The sequence below is a fragment of the Anolis sagrei genome, chromosome 1, assembly GCF_037176765.1.
Source record: "Anolis sagrei isolate rAnoSag1 chromosome 1, rAnoSag1.mat, whole genome shotgun sequence".
Taxonomy (NCBI): domain Eukaryota; kingdom Metazoa; phylum Chordata; class Lepidosauria; order Squamata; family Dactyloidae; genus Anolis; species Anolis sagrei.
In genome coordinates, this window is record NC_090021.1 from 223481072 (window position 1) to 223501726 (window position 20655).

A 20655-nucleotide genomic window follows, 5' to 3' on the forward strand; every position below is an offset into this window, starting at 1 on the left:
ATAAAGCAGAAATAGAAAGAGAAAACGATAAAACATCTCTAGTGGTCACACACTGCTTCAGCTGAGACCACTGAAAAACATATGACATCATCACATGGCTTTCTGGGCTCCATCCTGGCTCCATACTGGAAGTGTTCTAGGCTGGAGACCTGAGAAAACAAGGGGCTGCTCATGTTCTCTTAGCCTACAATGGGGCCAGTGCGGGGGGAAGCTGGGTGGCAACGCTTTCCCCCATGTGATGGGGAAGGCGGCAATGTGGGTGATGCAGGGTGCAAGACTATTGTTTCCCCTGCTGCCCCATGAATTTGTCATGCTGCCCAGTGATTTCCCCTGCTGTTGTCCAAATTAGGGACCTCAATGTGATAAGGCCCAGTCAACAAATTTGGAGAACATCGGAGAGAGCTTTCTCTGTGGCTGGCCCATGCTCCGTAAGTCCCTTTCCAGAGAAACTACCAACCGGCATCTGCACTACTGCCTTCCCACAGACAAGTGAACATTTCTACTCTGATAGGCCATTGATTTGTAACCGTATAAGGCCAAGCTCACCCAAATAATTTTGTGAATTGTTCTGCTTCTGCTATTCATGTCGGCGTTTAATGTAGCGTGTTCTGCTTCATCACACTAGAGAGAGAAAAAAATCCACTTTAAATCTGGTTGCTGCCTCCTGCAGAATTCTGGGGTTTGTAGTGTAGGGAGGAGCCTTTAACAGCCTTACTAAACTACAAACCCCAGAATTCTGCAGGAGGCAGAAACCGGATTTAAAGTAGATTGATTCTCTAGTGTGATGAAGTGATTAGTCTGGTTTTAATTTTTGATTGTTCAGTCTTGTTTTAACTGTTGTATCTCATGAATTTTAATGATGTCGTTTTTTAGTTGTTGCTTTGAGTCCTGAATTGGGAAAAAAGCAAGACAGAAATAAATAAGTACAATAATAGTAACAACTATAACAGCAGATAATAATATTGCCCTTCCAAGGGCTCTGAGTGGCAGGCATTTACATACATACAATTGTTATTATGTTCTGTCAAGTCATTTTCAAATTATGGTAACCCAGTGAGTTTCCATAACTAAATGGGGAAATGAACCTTGATTCCTCAAGTCAAAATCCACTGTTCAAACCACTACACTACACTGGTTCTCACTCTGTCAATAGACAGTTACCAACAACAGGATGCTGAAATGAACTGAAATACATTAAAATGAGCTTGCTATGAACCCAGATGCCAGATGTCTCTACATGTACTTTACCAGCAACCTTGCAAGGACCTATAACATCACCTGTGACGTCAGAAGTGTATTCACTTGTCCATTCTCTGAAATGATATATACCATCCCATGTCAAAAATGTCACATTGCATTCTACATTGGACAATAATAAAATATCTACCCCAGAAGACAAACATCTGACATTAGAAATGGAAATGTGCAAAAACGGTTGATAAGCACTTCAACCACTTCCAGATATTATATTTTAGGGTTCCAAGTAATTTTTAACAAAGTTTTGAGGGTATATTGGAAATAAAATTTGTTGAACGAGGACGTACAGATTATATCTATGGTATTAGCAATTGTCTAAACAAAGAAAATGACATCTTGCCACATTGCATATATTACAACAGTAATTTTCATGACAGTTATGCCCATAAAAGATTTCTTCTTATTCTTGTTTTATAACAATAATTTACTAATACTGTTTCCATAACAATGCATTAGACAGTACTATATATATATTTGCCCAATTACTTGAGAGCTTGTATGCAGAATCTCCCAGCTTTGTCCTTTTAGGCATTTTTTACAATCAACTTTAAATTGATACTTATCACTACATGTCTTCCATTATCATAACTTCCCACACTACCCTCCTTCAACTATTTCTATAATAATAATAATAATAATAATAACAACAACAACAACAACAATAGACGCTTGGGAAGCCTTCGACTTGTGATTTTGTGATATTTTTTACCCACTTTTCCTCGAGGCAGGTCAAAACACACATACATTGCAAAAACTCTATAAACACACATATTAAAATGTAGTTCTAGAAAAGATACATATTAAAATGTATTTCTATAAAATACATATTAAATACATAGGACAAAGATTAAACCACAGGACATTAGTTTAAAATTCATGTCCTGCTAGAAGAGATAGGTCTTTTGATGGTTTTAAAATTCCAACTGATCATTTATCTGTTGCTTCCCTTTCTCCAAGGACAAAACTGGGACATGAAATCCTAGATGGAATTTTTCACCAGCATTCCAATAATGTATTCAGTATTGTGTATATTTAAATATTAAATAAGAATGTATATAATTAAATTATCGATTCAATTTTCAATGTAAACATAATTAGTATGTGTTTTTGGATTTTCAGTATAAAAATAATATGTTGGCATATTTTCACCAACCTTGCTTTCATCGAAAAGAGCTTTTAGAATCAGAAATGCTATCTGTGCCCATAGTCTGATGTGATATAGTCCAACAAAGTGGCATATTCCAGTAGAACATATCAACCCATTGAACCCAGTACATAAAAATGACTTGTTCCTGGAACACTGCTATGGTCAGAAAGGAATGTTAATATCTGAATTATTTGTTCCCGAATGGATTTATGATGGGAGTGAAGCAAAAGATAAACAGAGCCAGATAATTATAGTTGCACATATTGACTTTTCCAAAAACTGCATTCTGATAGTGGAATTTTTACAGTTCTTGTTGTTGTTTATTTAGTCCTCAAACCCGGAATCTGTGTGACGCAATAAGTTTGCAGAAGCAGCAAATAAAACACATCTACAGCTGTAAAAAAGAAACTAAGCCAGTCTTACAATCATTATTTAAATTAGACATTTAAACCATTTTTTTTGATAAAGCTGAGTTATATACACCCCATATTTTAAAATTAGATCATTTCAATTCCTTTGAATAATCATAAAGGCATGAAATATTATTCATTTGGTCTATGGGGCCTTTGAGAACCCAAAAAATGATTTTTGAAAGAACATGCAGCCCAAATAAAGACTAGAATGTATTGTCAAAGGCTTTCATGGCAGGAAATAACTGGGTTGTTGTAGAATTTTTCGGGCTATATGGCCATGTTCTAGAGGCATTCTCTCCTGACGTTTCGCCTGCATCTATGGCAAGCATCCTCAGAGGTAGTGAGGACCCCACCAATGACAGAATTGGGGCAGACTTCCCACACAGAACCTCATAACCAACAGAAAACACTGCGTTTTCTTATGGTCTTTGGCGACCCTTCTCACACCCCCTCGCAACCTCCTCAGGGGTCCCAAACCCCAGGTTGAGAAAGGCTGCCTTAAGGCCATTCTGTCCAGCTCCCTTCACCAGAGCAAGAAAACATAATCAAAGCCCCCCTGACAAAGGGCCATCCAGACATTCACACACACACATATATATGTATATGACAGATGCAGTATCATAGATTTGAAAGGGATCCTTAAAGAAGGACAATGATATGTTGCATGTTCCAGAGTAGGCAAACCAGAAAATCTCCACAACACTGGCAGTGAAATAGCAAGAAATACTGTTTACCCACAAACAAAAAGACATTACATATATTAGAAACCAACACTTTCTCATTACTTTATTTTCCAGATCAACAGACTGGGCCACAGCAACGCGTGGCAGGGGATCGCTAGTGATATATAAACAGAACCTCCAGACTGAGATCTCTTTTACACTGTCATATATTATCAAAACAGACAATCCACACTATCTGTGTTGAACTGGATTATAGGAGTCTACACTGCCAGATAATCAAATTCAAAGCAGATAATCAGTGTAAAAAGGGCCTTAGTGGTAGTGTACTTCAGTCTGATTGATACTTCTGGAAGGACAAACAATGAGTCCTTCCACACATATAACCCAGAATATCAAGGCAGATAATCCACAATATCTGCTTTGAATGGATTATCTGAGTCCACACTGCCATATATTCCAGTTCAATGTGGATTTTATATTGTTCCCAGGTTCTCTTTGTTCCTTGTTTGACCTTTTATTCTTTATTTCATGTGGTTTGGCCATTCCTGCTGATTTATTTTCTAGCCAAGATGATGAAATCTTTCCCAGAGGATCTTTTCACTCACCGCTCCATGACTCTGGAATGAAGTGCTGGAAGAGCCTCGACAGTTACCGGTAAATCAGCTGTCAGAATTAAAGACACATCCGAAAACGTATTTCATTCGGAAGGCCTATCAGTCAACTTTAAATTATGAATTTTAACCTCAGTTTTATTAGTTGGTCTTGTGTGTATTTTGTTATATGTATTTTAAGAGTGTTGTGTTGTATTTTAGTAGTGGTGTGTCTGTTTTAACCATGTTGTACCCCGCCTTGTGCTGTTAGGAGAGGCAGGTAACAAATATATTCCCTTTTCCTCTTCTTCTTTTCCCTCCTTTCCTTCTCTTCTTCCCTAGACTAGCTATGTTTCTGCAACAGAAGTAAAAGGGGGCTAGCTTTTATTAATATACATACACACAAAATTTAGCTTTCTCCCTTCTCTTTTATATAACTATTTAGCAGGCCTTTTCTCCCTGCTATTGTCTTCAGCCTGCCTCATCTCTGGAGGCAGTGGAGATGCTCACAGTAATACGAAGAATACAGATGCAAAAGTCAGTGAGCATCACATGTTAAGAAACATCAGGGAATGCAAACTGACAGGGAACTCTTTTCTGACCACAAATGTTCCTCTCACATTGTACATCTGACTTGATCACATCTGCAGCTAATGTTAATCTCTTCATAACCCACTAAGGTATGTGCAGTCAGCCCTCGACATTTGATGGGGTTAAGGGCACAGAATCACCGCAAAAGTGGGAAAATTGCTACCAGAAAACCCACTATTCTGGAACTTGACCATAGAATCATGCTGGAAGACCTACAAATGCCCAGAGAAATGTTCTCACTAGGAATGTCTAGACCTTCCAGTTCAAATCTATGGACAATTTCAAGTTGACCATGGAGTTGCACTGAAGGATCTAGAGATTTCTAGAGAATACATATTAATCAATTATATAAAAGGGAAACCTGCAAATGTGCCAGACCCATTACAGAAGTGTTTCTTCTAACCACCCTCAAACTAGAATTTTCATCACCATTTCCAATCTTGTGAGTTTTTATAACACATACTGTGCCTCTTTTGCCATACTTTATCTGCTGTGTTCTAGAAAATATAGTCAACTTTCCATATCCAGATTTTGAATTCATGGATTCAACCATCCACTGCTTGGTTTTACCATTAACTACAAGGGATGCAATTTTACCATGTCGTATATAATGGTACTTGAGCATCCACAAATATTGGTATCTGCAGGGGGTTCTGGAACCAAAATACAGCAGATGCCAATTATACTCTGTATCTCACTCCCTTTGAGGTCATTTGGGAGACTACTTCCTTTCTTTCCAAATATTTTGACACCGTGAGGCCATTTACAGCTGATGTGCTTTGTAATTGTGTAATTTCTGTTGTCTTAACCATTATTTGCTGCTTTAAGTCCCACCCATGGGACAAAAATGGGATATAAATTAATTAATTAATAATTTATGGAGACTTATGTGGGAAGTATATCATAGAATCCACCCTAAGTCTCTCAGGGGAGATAGAGCGGAATATACCATATATACTCGAGTATAAGTCAACCCAAATATAAGCCAAGGCACCTAATCTTACCACCAAAAAAAAAAAACCCCTAGGAAAACGTATTGACTTGAGTATAAGCCAAGGATGGGAAATGCAGCAGCTACTGGTAAATTTCAAAAATAAAAATAGATACCAATAAAATTACATTAATTGAGGCATCAGTAGGTTCAATGTTTTTGAATAATTACATAAAACTGTAATTTAAGATAAGACTGTCCAACTCTGATTAAAGCATTTTTCTAACCTTCTTCAATATAAATGTGTTTGTGTATCCTTCCAATAATCACCATAGTTTATTTTAACTATACATTTTGGGGGAAATGCTGTGTGTATATGAATAAGGAAAAATGGGAAAGTCTGGTGCTGAGAGAGGAAGAGAGGAAGGTGCACATTGTGCAAGAAAGGAGAGGAAGAAGATCTGGGTTGCTGTGCAGAGAGATGAGGGTTCTGGCAGGAAAGCGTGGGGATGAAAGAAGCCCTTCTTTCAGCCCTACGCCTTCCCAGCAGGACTCTCACCCGAGTATAAGCCAAGGGGGGGGGGGGTTCAACCTAAAAAAAGGGGGCTGAAAAACTGGACTTATACTCAAATATATACAGTAAATAAAGTATTATTATTATTATTATAGCCTGGAGGGCCTGGAAAATTCCTGGACATATAACCCCCCCCCCCCCACCCCCCACCCCCCAGGCACAGATATGGGTTCCGTGGTTACAGGGATCTCACTCTATTGTGAAAAGCCCCTAACTTCTACTCTCTTACACATTTCCTATTTCCACTTTGTAGCAATGTGCTTAACAAAAAAAAAAAATCCTAAAATACTTGACTGCTACTTTGTACATGAAATTATTCCCATGTGATGCATTAAATGTTGGGAATTTAGTTATAAGTGTGCTTTGAACAACATGGGGCAGAGAAGCAATTGAGAAAATCCACATAGTAAATTATATTGTATGTATTCTATGCTTGTTTTTTTGTTTTTTTTAGATTAATTCATTTCCATTCTATTCATGTGACAGGTACATATATGACAAAGCATTTTTTTCTTTCTCTTCCTCCCACTTTCTTGATGTCTTGATATCCTCAGCCCAATGTATTGGTACTTTGTTTTTCTGAATAGCTTACCACTTACATCTCATGTCTCTTGCCCAATATTTTTATATTATTGATCCTATCATCATCAGTGAACATCTGAAGGCAGACAACCGGGGAAAGATTTTTGATTTACATTTACCTTTGAAGGAAGTCGTTTAAAACAGAGCCATTCCAGTGTGGTGGGGAGCTAAAAGAAGAAAAAAAAACCAACAGGAAAAGAGGGGTTGGACCAGCTGGTCTGGACATTTGCCATGAGGGGAAAAACACCTCTCCATCAGATCCAAACTGATTAATGTATAGAACCCAACTCACACAAATGACACAAACACTGCAAAATGGTATATCTCTTCAAAGTCAGAATGAAAACTTCTCTGAAAGTCATGTAAAATAACATAAAATCCAAGATCATGGAAGACATTCAGAATGTACTAGTCAAGAAACTAGCCTTAACTTTATTGTGCCTCTGAGGCCCCTTCCACACTGGCCCTATATCTCAGGATCCGATCCCAGATTATCTGGCAATGGAGACTCATATAATCCATTTTAAAGCAGATAATCTGGGATCGGATTCTGGGATATAGAGCAGTGTGGAGGGGGCCTGGGACAAGAACACAAAACTGAAAGGAAACTCCTGATTTTTGCCAGATAAAATCGACTTATAATGTCACTATCCAACACACCACGAATTCTTTCATGTTAAGAGAGTCATAATGCTGTGCTTCTATTTTAACTACCATGGCTGCAAGCTTTGGAATCTTGAAGTTTGCAGAGTCAGATACAGAAAAGGTGCTTGGCTGAGTGCCCTCACTAAACTACAAATCCTAGAAATCCTTAGGATGCTGCCATGGTAGTTAACAGGAATATCTGTATGTGTGCCTTCAAGTCATATGCCAATTTATGGTGACCTCATGTATTTCTCAAGGTTTTCTTAGGTGGGACTTAGATGTAGATTTCCTTTCTCTGAGTACTTCCTTCACAGAGTTTTCTTAGGCAAGGAATACTCAGTGGTCAGCTCCTTCCTATGAAATATAATATACAGCAACTGACATTTGTTGACAGTCTTCCATACAAGTACTAACCAGGAGTGACCCTGGTTAGCATCCAAGATCAGATAGGACCTGGTGCCTTTAGGGGAGGGGTCCTCAAACTAAGGCCCGGGGGCCGGATGTGGCCCTCCAAGGTCATTTAACCGGTCCTCACTCAGGGTCAACCTAAGTCTGTAACGACTTGAAAGCACACAACAACAACAATCCTATCTCATCAACCAAAAGCAGGCCCACACTCCCCTTTGAAATACTAATAAATTTATATTTGTTAAAATTGTTCTTCATTTTAATTATTGTATTGTTTTTAAGTGGTTTTTGCATTACAAATAAGACACGTGCAGTGGGCATAGGAATTCATTCATGTTTTTTTTCAAATTATAATCTGGCCCTCCAACAGTTTGAGGGACTGTGACCTGGCCCTCTGTTTAAAAAGTTTGAGGACCCCTGCTTTAGGGTATTTACAGTACTACAATTGTATAGGATGAAAGGAGCCCTGGATACAAGGAACTGTACAACTAATGCTATGCAGCCAATGGGACTTTGTGTTGCTGATTCTCTCAATGAATAGATGTTTCAAGACCAGATTGCAATATGCAGGAATGCCTGTTGCTAACATAATCAACATGGTTCTTTAGCAAATGGTAGCAACATTGATATTTGTCTCCTTTCACAAGTTACTAATTATGTTTCAGGTTTTTTGGCAGTCGGAGGAAAAGCCTGAGGAAGGGAATGTTTAAGGTGACATTTAAGGTGACATTAGGGTGACGTTTAAGGTGACATTAGGGTGACATTTCTGATCAAACTGAGAATCTCTCCACATGTCTAATAGGGAAACCATGTAAACAGTTCAGAATATTTAATTCATTCTACAAGTGGCATTTAGCAAGAGCTGTTCAGAACCAGAACTCTATGGGTGGCTTTACCATTATAACGGTGTAAGATATTCTGCCAAATGGTAGTGAGCTGAACCATGGAAGCTACAGAAACATTTCCATCTAAGGTCTCATTAGAAAGAATTCAGAATACTATGCTGGAAAGTCCTCCTCTCTCCTGCTCACTTAGGGAACACATTTATCCCATCACCAAAAATGTTGATGTTATGCTAGTTTATTGTATTCTAGTCTTCAGACCACATTTCCCCCATATATACACCTCTCAAATCCTGTGCATCTAAGAATCACAGGATACATATATCCCCTTCCTTCCTTCCTTCCTTCCTTCCTTCCTTCCTTCCTTCCTTCCTTCCTTCCTTCCTTCCTTCCTTCCTTCCTTCCTTCCTTCCTTCCTTCTTTTTCTTTCCTCCTTTCCCCTTCACCTCCCCTCCCTTCTTCTTTCTTTCCTCCTTTCCCCTTCCCCTTCCCCATCCCCTTCCCTTTCACTTCCCCTCCCCTCTTCCTTCTCTCTCTCTCTCTTTCTTTCTTCTTGCCCTTCGCTTCCCCTCCCCTCCCCTATTCTTTCTTTCTGTCTTTCTTTCTGTCTTTCTTTCTTTCTTTCTTTCTTTCTTTCTGTGGTCCAGCATTAGTGTGTATCTTATGATCAATGGCATCTTATAATCAAAGAAATATGGTAACAACAATTTGATATTGTTTCAAAATTTTTAAGTCCTCGTTATCAGCAAGGGACTCTCTTCCCAACCTCCCAGTCTAATGAAGTTCAAGTATCATTTAACTGATGTAAAATGTTTCCTCTCAAAGATGGCTGCTGTTAGCGAAGGCGTTATCTCTTCTCTATATTGATTTTTAAAAGAACCATCCAAGAACCTGTAACTCTTGCAAGGTGCCACAGCAAGAAAGTCAACAACGTTTATGTGTCCAACAGCTGTTATGGTGGTATTTCCTGCATTTGCAGATATTACATTTCCAATATGCCAAGGGACTACATACCCTTTGCACATATTGCAAGTTAACCAGTAACAGGCTTAGTCATCCAGGATCTTAACTTCGTTGTATAAAATATAAACCAGGAATCACCCAAACGACTTTCTCCATTTGAATTTAGCTCCAAAAAGTGCTGTAAGTGTATCAAGCACTTAGATGTGTTTTGTGGTGTGGTGGAGGTGGGAATGGATTTATTTGAAGACCCTAATGCATGTGTGTTTGTGTATGTGGCCTCTTTCAGAGCTCAATCTGCACTATGTATTCATCCAAAATCCTGCTTGCCACTCTGGCGATGCTTTTCCTGAGCCCTGTGACAAATTCAGTGGATATTGACACTGCATTGAGGAACCAACTCGGTGAAGTTGAAAACCTGCGTATGGTGAAGAACGCCACTGACATTCTGAACTGGGTAGATATTGTGAAAAGAAAAGGTATTTTCTATTTTATTAGGCATTTTAGTGCTGGTTATTGACTGTGTGTGTGTTTGTGTGTGTGTGTGTGCATGGCATTGATAAAACTAGTTTCCTTAGGTATGGCTATTTTCATGTGTCTTTGATAAATGTTAAGGAATAAAATGTTAGAAAAACATTTGAAATGCTTTTTAAAAATGTGATCAAGAATAGCCCTGGCATGCTTAATTGGAATATTTTGGGAAAGAAGAGGTAAGAACTGCTTTTTCTTTCCAATAGCTTAGAAAAAAAAAGTCGTGCCTTCACTAGTGCTTTGCTGCCTGAGTAACTTCAAAGTTATATGCTAGCTGTCGCTCTACAAAAGATGCCTCTCCTTCCTTTATGTTGTCAAATTCTAGGAACTAATGGATCATTTTGAATTTCCAATCTCAGCTTTGATTATTCTTATTAAAGGGTGCATCTACACCACTTTAACTGTTATGGTTCAGTGCTACAGAATCCTGGACACACTTTTTAGACATGCATCCTATTGCCGCATGGTTTTTACGGGAAGCCCGGAGGGTAAATAAACCTCTTGTAAGAGACACAGACACATGTATAGACTACAAAATGTATGGAGACACAATATAGTTTTCATTTATATTTTGAAAAATATATGATTTGTCAGATATTATGTTTGCATGACACACCCACATACTGCAGCCGACACACTAATGTGTTGCAACAGTTTGGAAAGCTCTGCTCTAAATGATGTGTGGTGTGGTATGTACTTTACATGTGTGAAAGGAGGCAATACTAGTTGCAAAAGGAAAAGCCAATGGCTTAGCTTGCACCAGTCAGTAGGCAGAAAGGGATGTTTATAGTATAACAAGGAGAGAGTCAAAGAAAGAGAGCCAGATTCCTATACGCATTGGAAATCTACGCAGATTATAACAACGTAAGTTAGCAGGAGACATTCAGGAATTTTCCTCTGCAAATTCTGTTCTACATCATTTATTTAAATGACTGCTGATCTTATAACAAACAGACAATCCCTTCTGTTTTCGTTTTGCTGTCATAGGCTACAGTGATCAATTATATTTTTAATATTTTTTTCTTCCTCATACACAGAGACATATAGAAATGGTATGAGAATGGGTTTGACAACACAATGCCATCCCAGCTGGATTTTCTATTTACCTCATATTCAATGTTTCTATTGTCAAACCCATTTCTCTGATCCAGAATTCTCTTTCTATAAAATGATCTGCTTTCTATTTTTATCTCATTACTTTCTCTCATTAGTATTCCTCACATTTTTGCCACAAGCGCCTCCTTCTCAGCCTTTCTATCTCCAGGTTCTTTCCCTCATATGCACTGTCAATTTATTGTTATTGAATTTTGCTGGGCATCTGTCAGCCAAACTGCAGTCTAAGCATGGTTCAATAAATTTTTAATATATTTTTGTATAGTTTCAGGCCTTATTAATGAAACTAAGTCAATCTTTCTTCTCTGTATAGGAGATTTCTGCCACAGGGAAACAATTTAATTCACCTCTTATTGATTGTGATTCTGTTAGATTCAGATAACTTCTTGTTAGATTCAGATAACTTCCCTTGCCCTTCCTTTGCATCTCATATGGAGAAAACGAAGCTGACAATTTTTTTGCTTGTAGTGGCAACAGTTTGTTGGCAAGAGACAAATGAAGCTTGAAAATTGTAAGGCTTATCTCAAAATTTGGGCTGGACTGTAAACTCAGGGATTAATGAAGCTGAGGCCCCTTCCACTCATCTGAATAAAATCCTAGATTATCTGCTTTGAAGTGGAATTATATGGCAGTGTGGACTCAGATATCCCAGTTCAAAACAGATATTGTGGGATTTTCTGCCTTAATATTCCGGGTTATATGGCTGTGTGGGGCACCCCTGGTGGCGCAGGGGGTTAAAGCACTGAGCTGCAGAATTTACTGTCTGAAAGGTCGCAGGTTCAAATCCGAGGAGCGGTGTGAGCTCCCGCTGTTGCCCCCAGCTTCTGCCAACCTAGCAGTTTGAAACATGCAAATGTGAGATCAATAGGTACCGCTCCAGCGGGAAGGTAACAGCAGTCCATACAGTCATGCTGGCCACATGACCTTGGAGGTGTCTACACACAACACCGCTCTTCTGTTTAGAAATGGAGATGAGCACCAACATGATTGGATTTAATGACAAGGGAAAACCTTTACCTTTACCTGGCTGTGTGGAAGGGCCGAGTCTGCTACAGATTTTGCTCAATCTTTATTATGCTTAGTAGGTATAAACAAGGTGAAGTATCCATTATCTGCAATTACAAAATCTAAAATACTCCAAAAATTTGACATCACTGAGTGATTGAGGTTTCAATATTTGTAAGTTGCAAGATTCCTACAGTGTTCCATGTTCTCAATACCAGGAACACAAAAGATAGCTATGCAACACAAGTGACTTTATGTGAATAATTTTTTGTTCCCTAGCTATCCCTTATATGCGGGACTGTGAAGAGATGTTCCAAGCAGGTCACACAGAGAGCGGCCTTTACATTATACGGCCTGAAAACACCCGAAAACTTGTGGTCCAGTGCTACATGGATGGCTGTAATGGGTGGACGGTGATCCAACACAACACCCACAACACTGAAATCACATGGTCGGAAACCTGGACAACCTACAAATATGGGTTTGGTAACTTGGAGGCAGACCACTGGCTGGGCACTGAATACATCCGTTTCATTACTCAGCAGAAATGGTACAGAGTCAGAATAAATCTAGTTGATGCTGATGGTGCCCACAAATATGCAACCTATGATAGCTTTGTCGTGGATAATGAGGATAATGGTTACGCGCTGAAGTTAGGGACTTATGAGGGTAATGCAGGGGACTCTCTCAGTAATTCCCGACTCAAAAACATGCATGACAACATGAAATTCTCATGCAAAGATCAAGACAATGACAGGTCTACTTTGAACAACTGTGCTGATGTCCATGGAGGGGGTTGGTGGTATGACAACTGCTTTAATGCACAGCTAAATGTCAAAGGTGCCATTCACTGGAGCACATTATGCCAAAAAGATTGTAGGAAGTCAGTTATACTACTGAGACCCACCTACATGTTCTGCAACAGGGTTTAGACTGGGCTCAGGTTCTAATGTCATGAACGGAGGTACTGATGAATAGAATAAGAATAAGCAGTAAATCTGCAAGTTGCTTTGCTTCCATACATTTTTTAAAAAGGTGGTTAGTTACTTTTGTTACCCCTGGTGGCAGAATCATAAGCCAATATTACTGAATGACATTTCTGATTGCTACTGAAGTCAGTACATTCTTTATTAAAATTACTATTCAGCCAGCATAGACCACTTGTCTTTTTTCCCCTAAAAAAACTCAATTAAAATTTACTATCTTATCATTCATGGAATCACATAATTTCTTCTGCACATATAATTTTTAGCACACCAATTAATTGCAGCTGAACAACATAATCCTTGTGAACTGATTGGTTTCTTGGTTTAGGGTATATGCATTCAGCCATGTGAATCTTGGGCCCACCTTTACAGAATTGTGAGACGATAGCCAGGGATCCCAGAAGGGTGAGTCTCCTCAGAAATGATCAAGCAGCAGTGTACTAAATGATGAAAAACTAAGAAATAACATAGGAATTACACTGAGTCTTCCCAATCTATCCTATGTCCCTTATTTGGGACAAGCTACACTGGATACAGGGAAGGAACTTCTAGATATTGTTGTTGTTGTTATGTTTATTTATACCCCATGTTTTCTCTCCATAAGGAGACTCACAGTTGCCCACATTAAAAGCATTTCAATACAGTTTAAAATCTAAAAATATAAAAATACTGAAACAGAATTAAATATAAATGATATTAAAATTCAGTTAAAATCCATAAAAATAATCAAGGCTAAAAACCACAGCACCCCGACTTGATCTTAAAAACCTTGTTCTTTAAAAGCCTGCCTGAATAATAAGGTTTTAGACAAACACTACAGTAGAAGGACAGCAGGGAGACAGCCATTCTGGCTTCCCTGAAAGAAGGGAGTTCCAGAGTTGAGGGGCAGCCACCGAGAAGGAAGGCCCGCTCTCTCATTCCCACCATCCGAGCTTGAAATGGAGGTGGGACTAAGAGAAGAGCCTCTCCTGCAGATCTCAGGACCCGGGCAAGGGAATGCAGTCAGCCAAATAGGCCGGACCGGAAGTGTCTAGGGCAGGGGTCCTCAAACCTTTTAAACAGAGGGCCAGGTCACAGTCTCTCAAACTGTTGGAGGGCCGGATTATAATTTGAAAAAAAATGAATGAATTCTTATGCACACTGCACACATCTTATTTGTAGAGCAAAAAAACCACTTAAAACAATACAATAATTAAAATGAAGAACAATTTTAACAAATATAAACTTATTAGTATTTCAATGGGATTTGTGGGCCTGCTTTTGGCTGATAAGATAGGATTGTTGTTGTTGTGTGCTTTCAAGTTGTTTCAGTCTTAGGTTGACCCTGAGCGAGGGCCAGGGAGGGCCGCATCTGGCCCCCGGGCCTGAGTTTGAGGACACCTGGTCTAGAGCTTTAAAGGCCATAACCAGACTGGCAGCCAGTGGAGCCACTGCAATGGGGGGTGGGGGTGGTTGCCAGCTTCCTGTAGCTAGCTCCAGTGAGCAATCTGGCTGCAGCTCTTTGGACCCGCTGAAGTTTCTAAGCATTTTTCAGAGGCAGCCCCATGTAGAGCATGTTATAGTAATCCAGACCGGATGTAACTAAGGCATGTACCATTTGTGCTTGTACGTCTTCATATTTAAAGATGAACTTGCCCTTCCCCCTTCAAGAAAGCACATTAATAACAATCTGCCTGCCAAGCTTGAGCTCTCCCAGTTCTGGGATCCCTGGGTATTATAATTCATAAGAACAATACACTGTAAATCAAGGTCCCGGGATGTTTGCTTTTTTGTATTTCTATACAAATGGGGAAAGGTAGGAATGAAGGAATCAGGCTGCACCTTTGAGTTATTTTTGGCTGGATTTACAGAGATAATCCAGATTATCAAAGCAGATCATAGAATCAAAGAGTTGGAAGAGACCTCATGGGCCATCCAGTCCAATCCCCTGCCAAGAAGCAGGAATATTGCATTCAAATCACCCCTGACAGATGGTCATCCAGCCTCTGTTTAATCCAGATTGTCTGCTTTGAACTGGATTATATGAGTCTACACTGCCATATACTCCAGTTCAAATTAGATAATCTGGATTTTACATGGCACTGCAGATGAGGTCTTAGTGTGAGCTTTCATGAATGCCACTTCACATCTTCTGCTGCACTTGGAAAAGTGCTTAATAGACTCTGTCGGGAATTGTCCTACAGAATCTACCATGCAATAATAATAATAATAATAATAATAATAATAATAATAATAATAATAAATTTTCAGGCCACTATAAGCAATGTTGAAAATGTCAGAGTAATTAGCTGCACCAAGATAAATTTTCCTCTATTAAGCGAGGAGGGTTGGGAGCTTTTTTCCCTTTTAGATGATCCTCAAGGCATCAAGTTACACGAAGGTTCTTTAGCTACCTAGCAAAACATACACCATTCTTTTTCCTCCAGCGAGATCACAATGTTCTGTGCTTCTTCTGCTCTTTCAGAATAATATGCAGACAAAAGAGAATGCCAGCTTTTCCAGTTCAATGCCTTCCAGTGCAGTGCCTGGCAAGTAACACTCCCTCTGAGTTTTAAGATGAGTTTTAGAGGCACGTAGGACACCAGAGCCTTTGAAGTGTGGCTTTAATTTTTCAAGACAGAGGCTTCCAGTGAATACAGGGTGGCAATCTTCGACAACAAAAAATTAAAATCAAACAAAATCAGGCCTTTTCTTTCCTGAAATGGGAACACTTAGTGAAATCTTTAAAATTTGGGCAGCAACCTTCAAAAGAGAATACATAATTTACAAATCATGCCTCTTTATGCTTGAGGCAGATTTAAAATATTGATAATCGAGTCCCTTCTGGAAGTATATGGCGCATGTTTCAACCTGATCCAGTATGTTGGGGAAAGGTTACCATTTGGGGCATATATCTTCTCCCCACTTCTGCCCATGAGCGCACGGAAAGTCTTGTTCTGAGACAAGATTTTATTATAGAACTCCACGCCACCCTTGGCAAAGTCAGTAGACAAGGAGGCTGCACTTCTGTCTGCCTTGTAATCTACTGCTTGGCTCACAGCGTCATAAGACAGGGAATAGCCCAGAAGTCCAACTGCCAGCACAGTTAAGTTGTAAAGTCCTCGTAAAAGCACTGGACCAGAATACAAGCCCAAGAGCTGTTTAATGGCCACTCCACAGATGTATGTCCCAGCTAGGCAAACAGGAGCAACCGCAGCACATGCCAAGGGGCCATTGTTTTGCAAATACATAGCCTCTCTTGCAATGGCAAACTTCTGAGCCTCTGGAGAAAATGTCAGGGTGTCCTTCAAGATCAGGCCTTCTGGGCTCTCCCAGTCCACTTCTTTGCCTTCAATGACAACAATGTGGTTGGCAATCTTATGCTCATTGTTGGTTGCATCACAAAAATTGGTCGGGATGCCCACAAGACTGCCAGCAGGCATCCAGGAAAGGCCGGCGCTCACCGGGTGAAAGCTAAAAGCCACAAAGGCTCGGTAACGATTTCTTGACTGTATTCTGCCTTCTGTAAGGACCTCATGGAAGAGATGCTGTAAGTTTTCTGGAAGCTCCATCGGCTTCCCTTTCTCCCAGGCCTGATACAATGGTCTAAAGGTGTCCTCTGGTAAGATGTGAAAGGTTAAGTTAGCTCCAAAGAGTCCAGCACAGGAAATGGTCAGAAAACCAGTCCGGTGCCTCTCCAGCATGGCTGCCACTTTCCAGAAGAACCGAGCTGCCATATTTAACTTCTAGCCTGTTCAAATTTAAGAAAAACATTAAATTAACATACCTGCGCACAAGAATTTCAGTTCCTCCTCAGAAAATGTTATATTTGTTTTCAGCACATTCAGTAGAAAGGAATATACCACACACAATATCTTTGATTTTCTTAGTCATTCTCAACTTACAAGTCATCAGAGGGCAGTCATTTTTTATTATTTTTCAAGTGATAGTGATAGAGGAAGAGAAGCAGCAGCAATATATTTTGACTCCAACTGTCAAACTATTTAGACTGTAGCTCTAAGCACCTTGGGGGGGGGGGGGGTGGACTTCTGACTACATAAAGGCTAAAGATTTCCCCTTGACATTAAGTCTAGTTGAGTCCCTCTCTGTGGGGTGGCAGTCAACTCCATTTCTAAACCAAAGACCTGGCGTTGTCCATAGACACCTCCAAGGTCACGTGGCCAGCATGACTGCATGGAGCTCTGTTATCTTCCCACTGGAGTGGTACCTATTGATTTACTCATATTTGCATGTTTTTGAACTGCTATGTGGGCAGAAGCTGGGGCTAACAGTAAAAGCTCACACCACTCCCTGGATTCAAACCGGTGACCTTTTGGTCAGCAAGTTCAGCAGCTCAGCAGTTTAACCCACTATGCCATCGGGGGCTCCTACATAGGCCTGGCTAAAAGCACCCTTAAAGAAATACATCTCTGCTAATTTAAAATATGTACTGTATGTCTGAATTGTACTGTTGAAGTCCAATTTATAAAAGCATAAACACAGAGCAAACATGGAGTGCATCTACACTGCAGAATTAATGCGTTTTGATACCACTTTAATGGCCATGGCTCATTTCTATGGAAAAGAAAAAATGTTTCCAACTTCATTATTGTTGTGCATGTTTTAAAAACCTCATCTATATTCTCCCCTCATGCTTCTGTAGACAGTTTATTTATAACCAATGGAAAGTCACACTCCAGTTGCTGGCTTTATTATTAATTTCTCTACTTTCCTTTCTCAAAGACCAATGGGGCCTTTCAAATAAGAAGCAGCAAGTACAAGTGATGCCACTTCTAAATTTCTGAGGCCCAGGAGGAAAAACATAAATAACAGAAGCCACAAGTCACTGATAAATACAAAAGATAACATGATTTCCCCACTTTCTATAGGTCATTGTGATTTTTTAAATCATGTCAGAAGCAACTTGAGAATATACTGCAAGTCACTTCTGGTTTGAGAGAATCGGCCATCTGCTGCGATGTTACCCAGGGGAAGCTGGGATGTGTTATTATGTCCCTGCAAGCTAGAGCTGACAGATGGGAGCTCACACAGTCTCATGGATTTGAACTGGCAACCTTTAGGTCAGCAGTTCAGCCGGCATAAGGTTTTAACCCATTGCGCATATGTTCATTCAAGTCCTTTGTCCATGAATTCCACATATGTAGTTTAATATGGCAAGCAGTATCCAGAGGTGGTAATGACAGTTCTTCCCTCTGAAATAGAGCCTACAACAATTGGTATTTGTTGGGTGCCTCCCACCCAAGTGTGAACCAGGGCTGACCTATTTAGCTTCCAAGAAAAGAGGAGATCTGGTAACTTTAGGACATACAGACCTTAAAGTCCATAGGGGTCATTTCCTCTTCGTTCTCTTCTATTCCAATTCCAAGCACAATTCAAAGTGCTGGTTTTGACCTATATGGCTCCGGTTCAGTGTAGCTGTTCGAATGTATCTCCTTCTACGTCCCACCTCAGAGTTTAAGATCTTCTGGGGAGGCCCTGCTCTCGGCCCTGCCTCTGTCTCAGAGGCGACGAGGGTTGGGGACGAGGGTTAAGGGCCTTCTCGGTGGTGCCCCCCCCCCCCCCGCCTGTGGAACTCACTCCCTGGGGAAATTAGGTCATCTACATCCTTCCTCACCTTTAGAAAAAAGTCAAATCGTGGATGTGGGACCAGGCCTTCAGGTAATTAAGCGGACAATGACAATAACAATATTGGCAATGGCTTGGAAATGGATTATGGATAAGTTTGATGGCTAACAATGGCCACTAAAGTGGTAATTCTTGGTAGTTTTTAATTGTATTGCTGCAGATTGGAAGCCACCCTGAGTCCCCCTCCCCCAGGGGGTTGATAAGGGCAGGGTACAAGTGTTTGAAGCAAAATAAATAAATATTTACTCTTATGCAACTACGTGAAATTATGACACATAAAGTTACAATTCTTTCTTGGAAGTCTGGTTTGCAAATCCTGAAGCAACTTTAAAATTACCACTTTTTAAAGTTACATTTGTTGCAGATGCCATTTCACCAGAATCTGACAGCTAGTGGATTTGCCAAATACGGATGCAGCTACACCAGGCATGAGCAAACTTTGGCCCTCCGGGTGTTTTGGACTTCAACTCCCACAATTCTTGGCCTCAGGCCCCTTCCTTTCCCCCCTCAGCCGCTTAAGCGGCTGAGGGGGAAAAGGAAGGGGCCTGAGGCCAAGAATTGTGGGAGTTGAAGTCCAAAACACCCGGAGGGCCGAAGTTTGCCCATGCCTGATCTACAATGTAGAATTAATAGCTGACATCATTCTAATAAGTCAAATGCTCTGGGATGATGGGGTTTGTAGTCCAGGGAGGCAGCAGCCCTCTTTGTCAGAGAAGACTAGAGACTTTGTGGAACTACAACTCCCAGTATTCCATAGCAACGAGCCATGACCATTCAAGTGGTATCAAAATGCATTAATTCTGCAGTACAGATGCAGATAATAACAGATTATAATATTAATGGCTGGAGGGTTTTTAACCACCCCTGCCAGCTTCCCCTTCAATGAATGGCAGCAGAAACTGAACCATTGATTTGCAAAAGGAACTGGCTGCTATTCTTCAAAGTTAGGCATAGGACCCTGTTTGAGGATTCACATTCACAAGGGAGCTCAGAAAAGGAAGAGATGTGTACTCCATGTACTTACAATGGAAAGGGGAGAGGAGAACAGGATCACAGCTAGCTCTCTTTCTTTGCTGCCCTGCATTCATCCCCCAGCAGGAACAAGGCGCACGTGGGCGCCGTAAAGAAAGCGTGCTGCCGTGAAAGCGACGGGGAGGGCTAGCGGCGGGGGTGCGGCGTTGCCATAGCGACGAGGAGCGCTTTGCGGCCGAGCTGTATTCATTCTTCAGTGGAGATGAGTTCTCAGGTCCTTTCTTCTCCTTATAAAGAGGTGGAGGAAAGAGGCAAGAAAGAGATGGATCTTGCAAACACAGGGTGCCCCCCCCAAATGTACGCATACATTCTTACAATTCTGGATTAGTATTATTTTAAAATATATACACCCTTAACAGACATGTGCCTTTCCTCTCAAGAAAAGAGAAGCATCCCAAGCTCTGAAGATCACCTGGGAAGGAATCCCACTGGAGCATTGCAGCGCACCCCAATACCTGGGAGTCACTCTGGACCGTGCTCTGACCTACAAGAAGCACTGCCTGAACATCAAGCAAAAAGTGGGCGCTAGAAACAACATCATACGAAAGCTGACTGGCACAACCTGGGGATCACAACCAGACACAGTGAAGACATCTGCCCTTGCGCTATGCTATTCTGCTGCTGAGTACGCATGCCCAGTGTGGAACACATCTCACCACACTAAAACAGTGGATGTGGCTCTGAATGAGACATGCCGCATTATCACGGCGTGTCTGCGCCCTACACCACTGGAGAAATTA

General features: G+C 40.5%; 2 protein-coding genes across 2 annotated transcripts; one reads left to right on the forward strand and one right to left on the reverse strand.

Annotated features, from left to right (window-relative positions):
• Window positions 1-9882: 9882 nt before the first annotated feature.
• On the forward strand, window positions 9883-13335 carry LOC132774270 (fibrinogen-like protein 1-like protein). The gene is made up of 2 exons (XM_060774210.2): window positions 9883-10102; window positions 12552-13335. Exons 1-2 carry the CDS (start codon window positions 9883-9885, stop codon window positions 13202-13204), a joined length of 873 nt encoding a protein of 290 aa, XP_060630193.2. The 3' UTR covers window positions 13205-13335.
• Window positions 13336-13382: 47 nt separating this feature from the next.
• TMEM177 (transmembrane protein 177) lies at window positions 13383-19992 on the reverse strand. The gene is made up of 2 exons (XM_060774197.2): window positions 19908-19992; window positions 13383-16988 (listed from the first exon to the last, which is right to left on the reverse strand). The coding sequence occupies exon 2, from the start codon at window positions 16972-16974 to the stop codon at window positions 16039-16041; it is 936 nt and encodes a 311-aa protein (XP_060630180.2). The 5' UTR covers window positions 16975-16988; window positions 19908-19992; the 3' UTR covers window positions 13383-16038.
• Between the last annotated feature and the right edge of the window lie 663 nt (window positions 19993-20655).

Coding starts and splice junctions, on each gene's coding strand:
- LOC132774270 (XM_060774210.2), top strand. CDS start 9,883: ATGTGTGTTTGTGTATGTGGCCTCTTTCAGAGCTCAATCTGCACTATG. Junction 10,103..12,551: donor AGATATTGTGAAAAGAAAAG/GTATTTTCTATT, acceptor TTTGTTCCCTAG/CTATCCCTTATATGCGGGAC.
- TMEM177 (XM_060774197.2), bottom strand. CDS start 16,974: ATGGCAGCTCGGTTCTTCTGGAAAGTGGCAGCCATGCTGGAGAGGCAC.